Source organism: Ictalurus furcatus, chromosome 25 (assembly GCF_023375685.1).
Source record: "Ictalurus furcatus strain D&B chromosome 25, Billie_1.0, whole genome shotgun sequence".
NCBI lineage: Eukaryota > Metazoa > Chordata > Actinopteri > Siluriformes > Ictaluridae > Ictalurus > Ictalurus furcatus.
This window is the reverse complement of record NC_071279.1, coordinates 15,179,269-15,192,654: the sequence shown is the minus strand read 5'-3', so window position 1 is coordinate 15,192,654 and position 13,386 is coordinate 15,179,269. Positions and strand designations below refer to the sequence as shown.

At 40.1% G+C, this 13,386-nt stretch overlaps 1 protein-coding gene across 5 annotated transcripts in view; it reads left to right on the top strand.

Moving 5' to 3' along the window:
* rnf217 (ring finger protein 217) overlaps positions 1-11,829 on the top strand; it is a 31,756-nt gene extending 19,927 nt beyond the window's left edge. Inside the window, exons 2-8 of one of the 5 annotated variants that reach the window (XR_008384683.1) lie at positions 852-1,082; positions 1,833-1,997; positions 6,405-6,606; positions 8,472-8,543; positions 8,781-9,823; positions 9,989-10,052; positions 10,222-11,829. Coding sequence is in view for 1 of the 5 variants with exons in the window: in XM_053614331.1 (XP_053470306.1) it covers positions 852-1,082; positions 1,833-1,997; positions 6,405-6,606; positions 8,472-8,543; positions 8,781-8,857 (747 nt within the window). In the remaining 4 variants the exon portion in view is untranslated. Of the gene's footprint in view, positions 1-851; positions 1,083-1,832; positions 1,998-6,404; positions 6,607-8,471; positions 8,544-8,780 lie in introns of all 5 variants that reach the window. The other 4 variants (XR_008384680.1, XR_008384682.1, XR_008384681.1 and 1 more) reach the window with 4 other exon arrangements.
* The last annotated feature ends 1,557 nt before the right edge of the window (positions 11,830-13,386 follow it).

Below are 13,386 nucleotides of genomic sequence, written 5' to 3'. Positions count from 1 at the left end.
AATCTGCGGTAATTTTGAAAAATTGCACGTTTCTCCGAATGTCGCGGCGTTTCCTTTGATTTTGCGTTCATTTCTGCGATCGCAAAAATCCTGGAGGGACTGTATGTTTCTTCATTTATTTCAAACCAATGCACATTTTTATACATTTGGTACATTCATACTCAAAGTAAGCCGTGTCTTTATAGTCAATATAAAGTATGTTTTTAATGCCATTGAAACGGTAACAGTCCACAGTGTATTTTGTTGCCGCTATTGTTATTCCTGTCTTTTAATGATGTTCAGGATTACTGTACACCACAGAACGCCACATAAACAGATTGAAAATCATGTGTAACCGTTGATATGTCAGTGTTTATCTGGCATTTATGGAAGAAATCTCCAGGATTAGTTCTTAGTGACAGTTAGAAAAAAAAACAGTAACCTTTCAGAACTTTTCAGTAACTTTTCAGAACAGAGGACTCGTTTAATATTTTCTTGATTCCACAACATTAACGCTATCTTTAACCAGTTAAAAAGTATGAAGTGTCGTTCTGTAAAAAAAAATGTAATTGTTGCTGTAAGTGGAATAAAACTTCCCGTTATTGTAAAAGCAATCAACTGTAGAGCGCTAGCAGTACATTTGCTTTGCATCACACCTCGCTGTCAGTGATTGTGGTTGATACATGTTGTATTCCATTAATAAAAAAAAAAGAAAAACGCCTTATGACATAATGTAATCTTGTTTCGGAAATAGTGGGGTAATTATCTGTTTGTTTTTTATTTTTTTATTTATAGTAATGCTTACAGTCTTTATACTACAGTTCATCCGAGCTCCATGTGCTTGACGGCTGTATATGTGTCTCCATCCTCAGGTTGTCTCAGGCCTCGCGGAGATCGTGTGTCCGATCCCAGAGTGCAGCGGGTACCTGGCGGAGAGCGTGGTGCTGGCCCACCTGGCCTCTGAGAATGTGGCTAAGTATAAGTACTTCCTGGAACTTGGCAGACTGGACTCGGGAACGAAGACGTGTCCGAAGTGTAGCTTGTTCACTTCGCTGAAGGGACGCGGCCAGCCGGTGCAAAGCAAAGACGAACCCAGGTACAAGGTAGAGTGAAGTTTTCTTATTCATCGATACGGCTAGTTGTAATTACATGGCTGATGTATTTTTAAAATAATGCATATTTTAGAAATAGGAAAAATACCACTAGTCCTCACCTCCGTAAGCAGTTAATTATACAGATGGGTCAAGTCAGTGAACAGTGATTTTATTCTTTTAGTGAATTTTTTTCTAGCTTATTTTCTTACAGCTAGCTGGCTGTGGTGATCTACTTTTTCACTTTAACACTAACCCTTCATTCACACTAGCAAGCGAGAAAGCAGCAGATGTCTAGCGATTTTCTATGTACGTGCGAGGCACAAAGCCACAAATATCACACAGCGACAGCATGACAAGCGACATGTGAATTGAGATTCGATGCAAGTGAGGTATGACACTGTGAAACAGTTGAACGATTCCTTGGACCAATCCTATGGCACGTGTGAGCCGACTTTTCTTCAGTTCCCCACTCACAACTTTAGTTCCTACCTGCAATCGGTTCCCATTTACTGTTTGATTATTACTGCGTAATAATAGTAACTCAAACCTTACATGCTAGTATTCAAATGACCTGAATTCTGTCTTTTTATTTATAAATGCATTTTTAGCAAAGACCAAATACCTACGCTTTAGTGGACAATATGCTTCCATATGTGTCCTTTATTTTGTGAAACAACTCACCTATGAGTCTATAGATTGGTGTTTGGGTCAAATTCGCGCTGTATATTTTGTGTCCTAATTCACAGCGTCTCCCCACAGATCCAGTGCAGTAAGTGCGAGTTGGTGTGGTGTTTTAGATGCCACGCGCCGTGGCATGAGGGCTTGAAGTGCCGCGAGTACAGGAAGGGAGACAAGCTGCTGCGTAACTGGGCCAGCGTTATCGAGCACGGCCAGAGGAACGCCCAGAAATGCCCACACTGCAAGGTACAGCACACACACACACACACACACACACACACGCCTATTACAGCACAGGTTTACACAATATAATATTTAGTCCAATGTTAGCTCCTGTTGAGTTGCCAGTAAAACAGTTCCATAATTCCCATACTGTTCAAAATTGTAAATGGCTTTCATGAAAATAGTAGACACTTCCTAGCATGGAGGATTTGAGTTTTACCTCTGGCTTTTTTTTTTTACCATACCATTCAAAGTCCATTATGTCACCCTCTATACACAGCACTATTATATCATCATATATAATCACTATGTGCACAAGAACAGATTAAACTGCTAGTAAAAATTTCTTAAATTAATTAAAACAGTCAAAACAGCAGTCATCAAACGGAAAAAAAACCCTGCATCAATCACGTCTTATTTTATGTAAGACTTTATGTAAATAACTTTAGTTGTTGTCATGGTGACACAATGACTCCACCCCCAAGCCTGTTAAGGTTTTTATTAGAACTGGAACAGTTTCTTAAAAGCATTCAACTCTGAACTTTTTGGGAAAACTCATCTCTGATTTTTTTTTTTTTTTTTTCCTGGGATTTTTTCTTGGATTCAAGCAGACGAGTTATGATTTGGGTTGGTGATGGAGAGAAGTGTAACACTACATGTTGGCTTCTGTGTCAGATCATTTTGTCTAATATTACTGTGAAAAGAGGATGTTTGGTGTCTTTCTCACTTCCTCCTCACTTCTTTCTCTCTCTCTCTCTCTCGCTCTCTTTGTCTCTGTCTCCATCCTAACAATGAGTGGAAATGTGGCATTCCAGGAAGTTGCAGCTCTGCAGAGAAGGCTTTGTTCGGTGGAATTTACACCGAATCATCAACGTTTTGCTTAAGCCCTATTCGGATTGAATTAGTTTTATATGAGGAGGCGCGGTAATGACATTATTACCGGAGCATCTCCAGGATTGTAGCCCCATCCAAATCCGTCATGTCCGTCTGGAAAAATTGCATTTTGCCTTCAATAAAATGACAAGCTCATTTGATATACAGCACATCCTGTCCTAATCGAAATGTTGGTAAAGATTCTGTTATATCCTGTGGGCATAGAGGCGTGTCTAAAACAAAACCGAAGTACTGGTTGAGTTTAAAATGCAGAGCAATAAAATGTAGATGACTTTCCAGATCATTTGGTACATCTTGAAGAATCGATCAGAAATATTTTGAACATCCTCCTGTAACATGACTTAACAGTGTGTCCTGTAGTATTGTTCTGTCTGAATAGTACTTTCGATTTCTGTATTTATCGATAATAAAATCTAAGTATAACGCTGACTTGAGCTGTAAATGGACTTGCTCAAAAGTCCTTCAGTGGTGTACTGTCAGTCCTAGGATTTAAATTCACAATGAGCTAGACACCAACATAGAACCTTGAGATGCCTACAGTATGAATTCAAAGACATGATTTTTAAATTGTTACCTCCTTTTGTATGGCTGATTCGAAGTATATAGACTAGTGTTTGGGTCAGATTTCTTACCACAAATGTATTTCTATTTAAAACGCACTTACTCTCGACCTCCATAAACAAACTGATACCTCATTTACTTGTGTCACTAAGTTTTTAGAAACGAATAGGGGATAAAATTGGTTGATAAAAGTGAATAAAAGTCATGAGAAATTGTTGCTAGGCAACTGGGTTATGTGGACGCTATATCCAAACTAGCAAGACTGAGGCTGATGATTTAACTAGCTAGCACAGCCACTCAGCTATTTGTTTGCATGTTGAAGGTCTTGAAAACACTATACAGCCATCAGAAATATCAACATTTACCTCAGATGTGTTGATAAATGACTAGGAAAAGACTCACATTACACTTAGCAAGTTAGCATGAACCACAAACTAAGTTTTGATGATCACGTGCCTATTGTAGGTGCTTTCGGTAGTGGAGAGGGGTCAGCAGCTACGCAGCCCCAAACACAACAACGCACTGTGCATCCTGACACATTTATATCAGAGCTAGCGTTAACTTTTTCAGCAACTTGTGCCACAGTAGCTCTTCTGTGTGATCGAACCAGACAAGCTAGCCTTTGCTCCCCACGAGTCTTGGGCGCCCATGACCCTGTCACCCATTCACCAGTTGTCCTTCCTTGGACCACTTTTGGTAGATACTAACCACTGCATACCGGTGACACCCCACAAGACCTGCCGTCCTGCTGTTTTGTAGACTCTCTGACCCAGTCGTCTAGCCATCACAATTTGGCCCTCGTCACAGTCGCTCAGATCCTTCCGTTCTCTTACATTACACGACCTGTTACTCACAATATGTGCGTACTCTTTTAATACACACTCAAACGTATGTACTTTTTCTTTATATAAATATAAAAGAGTACATACTTTCAGTACATAGTGTAAGTCTGCCAGTTGGGCCTGCATAACGTATCCCACCCCTTGACAGGTGCCATTGTAACGAGATAATCAGTCTTATTCACTTCACCTGTCAGTGGCTTTAATGTTATGGCTGATTGCTGTACAAAGTAGTTAACTAGCTTGCTTGCTAATTTTGCTAATGTTGTTAGTAGTCTATTAGAAGGCAGGAGGACTAGAGTATTACATTAAAATTTAGGTTAAAGACCATTTCAACAGTTTATTAATCCATTTGTAATTCCACTTCGATTTTTTAAAAAGTTTATGTGCTGAGGTGTTTCTTTTCACACACTGTTGTGTGTTTGTGACTCAGACTTTTCCTACTAATGCAATGCTGCAGGATTGAGTCATTTGAGGAAGGGAAAAAAAATTCTTCCCTAAAGCTTTGAAGTGATCAGCGTGAACAGGCAGTTGCCTGCCTTATTTTTGGCTACACCTAAGCAAATATGCGCCAACTCTGTGCAGGAAAGTGGTTTTAAATACTTGGAAAACATGAACAGATTGATGTGGATAGTCCCAGGTGGATACCCTAAAGATGGCACTTTGAAAAAGAAAGAAAGAAAACACCAGGACTTGTGCTGTAATCCTGAAGGTCATGATGCCCATACTAGATATCTTTTCAACACGTTTAGTACCGTTTGACTTTACAGTAGACAATTGTAGAAGTGTAATTATTTATAATCAGACTATCCAGTGTCACCCAAAAGAGGATGGCTTCCCATCTGAATCTAGTTCCTCTCAAGTTTCCTTCTTCATTGTCTCAGGAAGTTTTTCCTTGCCACTGCGATGTGGATTTTTTTTTTTGTTTTGTTACTGTGTTTATTGTTAAAATTACTACACAAATCAAATAAAATTGAACAGCTTTATTATATTGCGCATTGGGAGCATCTCTGAGTGCCGGACTAAGCATGAATCCCTCTGTGACAAACCAGCTTCAGAGCCAGATTTAATGGAAAGAGTCTGTTCTCATTAATCACAGTTGTTGTACTCCTGTTCATGGTTTAGATCTTGGCTCCTCTGCTCAGTTTTTTTTGGATTGCTCATGCCATTGTCAGTGGCTGAAGTTCAGGACAGATCCTTGCAAAACAAAGACAGGAAAGGATGTGAATCAGTAATGTCCAAAGGTCTGATTCAAGCAGCAAGTGATAGAAAGAAATATAATAATAATAACAATAATAATAATAATAATAATAATAATAATAATAATAATAATAAAAACCCTTGTGTCAGGTCCAGCAACATTATTGAGGGTTTTAAACCCTGTGTACACTGACTGGCCACTTTTTAAGAAACATTAACTTTGATGGTGTAGCGTTCTCCATTTTCTATATTTATTTATTTATTTATTTGTTTATTTATTTTTTTGGCTGCATGGTATGTCTAAGTCACTTTCATCAGTGTCGGTTTTTGACCACAGCACAGCAGCTGTTGGGTGGAGAATTGTGGTAGACAGACCATTTCTCCATCCTCCAGTGACCAAAAACTTTACAGAAGTAAACCACCCCAAACCTTAGATCAAGGGTCATTAATTAGATTCGACTCTTGTGGAGCAAGTATTTAAAAAAAATACTAATACTATAATATATAGCACTGCATGTACTGAATACGAGGACATTTGATATCAGCTACAAAAAGAAAACAGATGGAAAAACAGAGCCGAATGTAGTCGAGTAAAAAGTACATCTCTGTCCTCGAGTAACAAGCTGTTTTCCAACACTAGGCCTAACAGCGCTCATCTTTTCAGTTTAATAGCTAATGATAGCATTTCTGGCTGTTCATGAGTATGTTTTTTTACTCAGTCTGCGAAGCAAATAATGATCCAGGCTGCGTATTTGATGACCACAACATTAGTGTTGTTACTAGCTATAAGCAGTTGCTAAGGGCCTCCGAGCCACCAGGGGGCCCCGTAAAAATACAGGATGGTTATTTTTATTTTTTTTTTATGTCAGATATTGGATGTCGCTAAGAGCCACAACAGTCAAAAGTCAAGTTCAGACTGTCATTCATCTTCCTTCAGGTCCACATCCAGAGGGTGGACGGCTGTGATCACATGACCTGCACACAATGCCACACCAACTTCTGTTACCGCTGCGGCGAACAATATCGCCAGCTGCGCTTTTTCGGAGATCACACCTCCAACCTGAGCGTGTTTGGCTGCAAGTATCGCTACCTGCCTGAGAAACCGCACCTGCGCCGCTTCATCCGTGGATCCGTGTGTGGTGAGTGAGTTTAGCTGGGGGGGGGTTTGTTTATTAAACACAACACTTTTCCTGTATATATGCAACAATCTGCTTGTGTTTACAGCTACACAGACATTTTGAGTAATTCTCAAGGCATTCTGGGTTTCGCTAAATATTATGATACACCACAGTGTTTATAGTAATTTTATGCCAGTTATTGTTTAAAGTGTGAGCAACATTGTTGCAGGGCAACTGCGAAACATTGACAGTAGATAAAAACTAGCTACAGACTAAGACTAATGATTTAAACAGCTAAAGCCGGGTGCACACTGTGCGATTTTTTAATAGTCCTTTGCGACTGTTGCTTGTCAGACTGTACGAACACGATCCCCGGAGGAAAAATTTGATCGCAACGGCCGTTAATCGGCTGTCGGGGAACACGTTAAACTAGAGATCAAAGACTTCAGATTTTAACCTAGGATTACAGGAATCTTTTAGGATTCTCAAAATGTGTCTCAGACGACCAAATCGTGGCCAGAATCGTACAGCGTGACCCCGGCTTAACACACGGCCGTTAAGTTTTTTAGATATACATTGTAAAAGCTGAATGATAGTGTTAACACAATGCAACCATGAGAAATATCATCATTTACCTTAGATGTGTTACGAAGAAATCACTAAAACGACACTATAATTACACTTAGTAAGTTTGCATCAAGCACAAATGCAACCTTTCTATAGGTTCTGCTATAATGAGAAACATCAGCGTCGGGCCACAGTTCATGAACTTCGAGATGTCGGAAAATCTTGAGCTTCAAGTGGGGGGGCGTTAATCGTTAATGTGGAATCTTCTGGTAAAAACGGCATCGTGTTACTTGAACGCACCGTAATTTAATGACTAGACGTTCATTCTTTTTTGGTAATAGGAGCGCTCAGTGAAGTAGCAAGAAAGTATGTTCCTCGTGTTTTACATTTACTAACCCGACACGAGATCACTTAGCTTGTGGATACGTGTCATGTTGAGTCAGACTCCACGCTGTGCCGAACGAACCTCTCGGTGTGAGTCACTGGGTTACACCCCACACTTGAATCAGATGATACGGTTAAAAACACTGAACTTGTCTTTTTGGTTTTGTTCTTGCGAAGTCACTTCAACAGCAAAACAAAAGCCCAGTCTTGTGAAGCTGTGCAGGTTAACTCGGTCAGCAGCGGTCGTTAACTTCCTCTCAAAACTTCCTGAAACCGTGACACTGATGTGGGATGAATGATGAGCTTTATCAGACACTTTGCATGCTCTGCTGACCTGAAAGACAATCTATAATATGCATACAGTGTATACAGATAAAACTGTGTTTAATCTGTAATGTTTACTTCTTGTCTTCGGGCTGTTAACAAATGCCCGGTTGTATAAATGCGATAAATATAAGTCGCTCTGGATAAGGGCATCTGCCGAATGCCGTAAATGTAATATAAACGATTGTCTGAGATGGAGACTGATTTTATTCATAGTTCACATGTCTGTATTGACAAATGCCGAGCATATTCACGGCGGAACTGATTTACATTTAGAGACACCCACAAAAGTAAATAAATAAAAGGCAAAGCTCACCGAGAGCTGAAAATGACTAAATGACAGCTAGTCGGTGAAAGAGCATGGTGTGTGCGCTCAGGCTTTCAGTAACGTAGTTCAGCGATTGCAGCATGCCAGGTACCACAGATACGCTCACTCTTTCTCTTCCTCCTTTTATAGGGTGCCATTACTTTTGTCCTATTTGCTTATTTGTCTTTTTATATATATATATATATATATATATATATATATATATATATATATATATATATATATATATATATATATATTGCCAGGTCTGGAGTCACTAACTTGTGTGTTGCTCATTCTGCAGCGAGTAAAGTGCTGGTGGCGCCGGTGCTCATTGTCCTGGTGGTGGTGATCGGAGCCTTGGCTCTGGTTATAGGTAAGAATTTCAGTAACACTTTATTTATATGGAGGGATTAATCATTATATTTTAAAGATAAACTTTAGTACATGCTCTCTCTCTCTCTTTCTCTCTCTTTATATATATATATATATATATATATATATATATATATGAAATATACATCTATTTTTTTTTTCATATCTGAACCATAGCTGGACATAAAGCTCTTGCTAGTATTGAAATATCCTCTGCTGTTTTATTCTCTCTCCTCAGGTGTGGTCGCATTCCCCATTTACTACATCTGTAAGAAGAATAAACACCCCAACGGAATTGGACGCTGGCTGTGCTGAGACTGCACTTTGTGTCATACACATACACATACACACACACACACACACACACACACACACACACACACACACACTACACGGTGATATGGATGATGGTTGAGTGAGCTCTCTGGTTTTGTTTTGTTTTCCTTTACCTCCAACACACCGATCACTACTCCATGGAGGATTTTCTCAACACAACAGCGTATGTAAGGATTCATCCAGTTTACACACCGTTACTGTAGATGGAACTGATGCTTCATGTGAGAGTCGTCTGTTTTTATCTTCATTCTTTTTAGCGCATAGAATGCTTTTATCTGGACGTTTCGAGTGATTATTCAGGGATTTGATGGAGTCAATAGGAATTCAGTGCTCTCTAACACACGCACACACACACACACCGTGACCAAGCCTGGAATTTTGCACCATCAACAAAAACCTGTGTGGGTGTGTGTGTTGGGATGCTGATCTGACTGACTGCCTGGGAGATTATCACCATGCCGTTTGTGTCAGTCCGGAGGCCTTGTTCACACCTCACGCTAACATGCATTGTGTTTCTGGTTATGCATATCCGAACTAGCCCCTGCTATTACACCTGATATTTATATGCATTCAGACGGTTGTGTTGTGAGCTGATCTCATTTCTCTCACACAGTGTAAAAACAAGGTAGCTTGGTTGAGTTTGGGAGTCTGTTAAAGCCGAGGTTATACTCGCTTTTCATTTGCCAGCAGGGGTGCCAAAATTTACAGTTTAGCTGTAGCACCTTGGTACAGCAATGCAGGGGACATCTGAAAGGTACACTTTTTCAGCTTTTTCAGCTAAAGCGACCGTCAGGCCAAACGTGAATACGATTTGCCCGGCGTACAAGGCAGTTCACTGAAGGGGAAAGGACGCAGGACATTTGTCCTGACTTTATCAAGCAATGGAAATTTGCAAAATCGTAATTCTGGGAAATCAAAAACAAGAGGGCGGAACTGTAGTCTCTGGTCAGTAAAAGCACAAGTACTGTTTATCATTTATGCTGTTAGCATAGAGCCATCCCTTCCACCCACACACACTGGTGGTGGTGTTGGGTTTTTTTTGGTAAGATTTTGGTTCTACCTGCCACGATTGTTTTTGTAGCATTTTAACATGACGTTCTTGTGATGCAGTTCCAACATAAACAGCTGTATCATCATCAGAAGCAACGTAAAAGCACACTTCTCATCACATTAGGTAGATAAAGAAGCCAGTTTCTCAAAAAAAAAAAAAAAAAACACACAGCTGTAGTCTACATCAGCTGTAGACTGTAAATAAAGGTGGATATAAATATAGACATAGTTTTCATGTTGTCATATTGAATATTTATATATTTCTTATTTTTACATGTTCAATGAAATGACAGTGGCTAGCATGTTTGCCTCGCACCTCCAGGGTTCGGGGTTCGAATCCCACGTCCGTCCTGTGTGCGCAGAGTTGTGTGCATGTTCTCCCCCCCCCCCCCCCCCAGTCCAAAGACATACATTGTAGATTGATCATAAGATTGTCCGTAGCATATGAATGGGTGTGTGAATCCGTGTGCAGTTGTGCTCTGCGATGGGTTGGCTCCAGCTAGGGTGTCCCACACCTTGTGTCCTGAGTTCCCTGGGATAGGCTCCAGGCTCCCCTGTGTAGGATAACGGTATGGAAAATGGATGGACGAAATGAAATCAATATGGATCAATATGATGGTTGGCGTTGGCTTTTTTTTTTGTTGTTGTAAATATCCATGTCTGGGGCTCACACATGAGGGACACCAAAAACTCGCCAACTCTAGTTCATTCTGCATGCACATTTTTACAATAATCATCAAAAACACATGCTAATATGAAGTGTAAACAAGGCCTGATGGACATTCTTCCACTATTAAAGCTGGGGTCCATACGGGAGAACAACTCCACCATTTCTTTTTATTCTCAGGTTCATCCAGTAGACATGAACCTCCAGTATGTTTGAGCTTTGCACACGATATTCCATATCTGACCTTTGACACCAGTGATGTCTATTGAATCGTTATGGAGGAGCGGCGAATATATTTGCGATGAATATCACAGATTCCTATCCAGTGTTGAATATCATGCTCAGTGAATATAGGGGCGTTTATGTTACAAAGGCACGGTGATGAACGTGTGCCTCATACCGGTTGATCAGTAAGCAGCTCTCGGTGTTTCAGTGATGACAATCACACATATACATATACGACACAATCAGGCTGGAGAGTTTGTGGCACTTTTATTCTCAGGGAGTGCATTTGGACTTTCACACACAACTCTTTCACTCCTGCAATGCTGCGACTTGGTGTTTGTCAGATCACAGTGTTGCGCTCGCGTCGAGAATCCGAAATGAGAAAAAGGTCACAGTGTCATGAGTCACAAGTCCATGAACAGTCATTCGAGACCTGCTGTTGCACTCTGCTGTGAGCCAAAGGCCCAGACTGGGCCGGTTTCAGTGGTATTACTGATGTATTTCTGATGTATCTTTTATCCTCTTGTGCCTTTTAATATGCTGTAAATGGGATTGTATTAGAGGGATTTTTTTTTTAAAACTTATTCGAATTTCGCATATGAGTGATAAGTGCATGCACACTTTCCAGATGATCCTGTGGTACATGTATGAGACCACCGCACAATCTTCTTTTTTTTATGATTATGAATTTTGGTATGAATACATCTTATATGTACCCGTACATCTCCCCCCCACCCCACCTCCCCCCGGTTTTGTTTTGTACCTCCCCCAAATCCTCTTACAGTGCTTAATCTTGTATGCTGCTGCACTTTATCTTCAGAGTCTGTCATGTTAGTCCACTTTGGCAGACAGTGGTTTCTATGTGGAAATAAATGGACCTGCCAAGATTTGTTTATTAATCATGAGGACGTGTTAAGAGGGACCCGACTGTCTGGATTTGGCCTTAATGCTAATAATAATAATAATAAAAGATCACAATACAACCAACACTGTGTAGGTACAAAGGTCTTCCTTGTCTGTTTTTTTATGCTATAAAGTGTGAAGTGTTTTCTAAAAATGTTTTACCCTCCATCTAAATGAGTAGCATGTTATATGTCTTTAATACAGTTTTCAACACACTGTGCAATCCCTCCGGGATTTTGCGATCACAGAAATGAACGCAAAATCAAGCAAACGGAGGTTGCAATTTTTCAAAATGACCGCAGATTTGGGCCGAGACGCGTCACGTGACGTCATCACAACGAGCCCTCTTCGGTTCACGTGCGTCAAACATGAGTACAGCTGAAAGGTTTCATTTACCAACAAACATCACTATGAAAAACAATTTCATGCAATTGTGATTTCGCCAATTCAAGTAGTTTTCCGCCAAAAAAAAAGTGCAAAAAAACTCTGTAAGTTGCATCGCAAATTTGGAAGAAAAAAAAAAGCCACAGCATTTTTGGCTGCAACAATCACAAAAAAAAACCTTTGCGAAATCCTGTATAGACTGACTGTGTAGTTTCAATACATTAAAGGTGTGCAGTTGGATCCTGGGATCCTGCAAGACCCAAGAAAAATGCCAGCAGTCAGATATGAATCTTGCAGGACAAAAACCCCATCTACACTTAAGTAAGCCATAAACTGTTATATCAAATTCCTCAATAATCACATTAAGAGCATGTGGTAGAGAAGGCAAAATGCAGAAAAGCACTCTTCAGCCACAATTTTTGTGATTTGGAAATTGTCCCATTTTTAATTAAATAGCCTCGTTGTTATTATTACTGACAGTTCCCCCTGGTCTTATCCAAAATCTCCATTCTCGGTACTGTTAGTACCACTGTAGAGCAGTGGAGGACTCAGGAGCAGTACGATGCATTTCGTATTCTGGCGAGAGTGTAAAAGTAAAGCAAAATGAAATTGCAAACCACTAAGTTGGTCAGTAATTGAGCTTACAAAACCATGAAACATTTCAGTCCCCACTGTGAATTTCTCCTCCTTTAAATGCAAGTTCAACAAACTTGTCAAAGTTTCAAAGACCCAAAACTCCTTTTTTTTCCCGTGTGGCAGGGAGCCAAAAACACAGAGAAAACACCACTTGTGGATAGGGCCACACTTACAAATGCATTTACAGCATTCGTTCAGTCTTCTGTCACTGTGTGAACTTGGTTACAGTGGTTTAAATGTCTAATTTGTTCGTATTTTTGGGAAATGAAAGCAAATATTTTGGCCATGTGCAAACAGAAATAATAACTCCAGGACCGGATGGGATTTAAACAAAATTGACCAAACAAAACTGAAACAAAGCAATGTATCATCATCTATGTTATATGAGTGGACATGTACAGCACAAAGAAGGAGTGTGTGATGATTTTTCAGTTGAAATGCAATACTGAGATACTCCTGACTGTTAGAGCGAAGATTTCATGCCCCGAGAACTTTGCAGTAAAGATCAGCACTACACAGTATGCCAGCTGTTGTTGAGACAAAGAACAGAGTGTTTGGCTAATGTCTGGGTGATCTCTGCCAACTGGTCTGATGGTGAGAGGTCATATCAGGTACATAGTCTGGGAGGTTCACTCTTTAGATG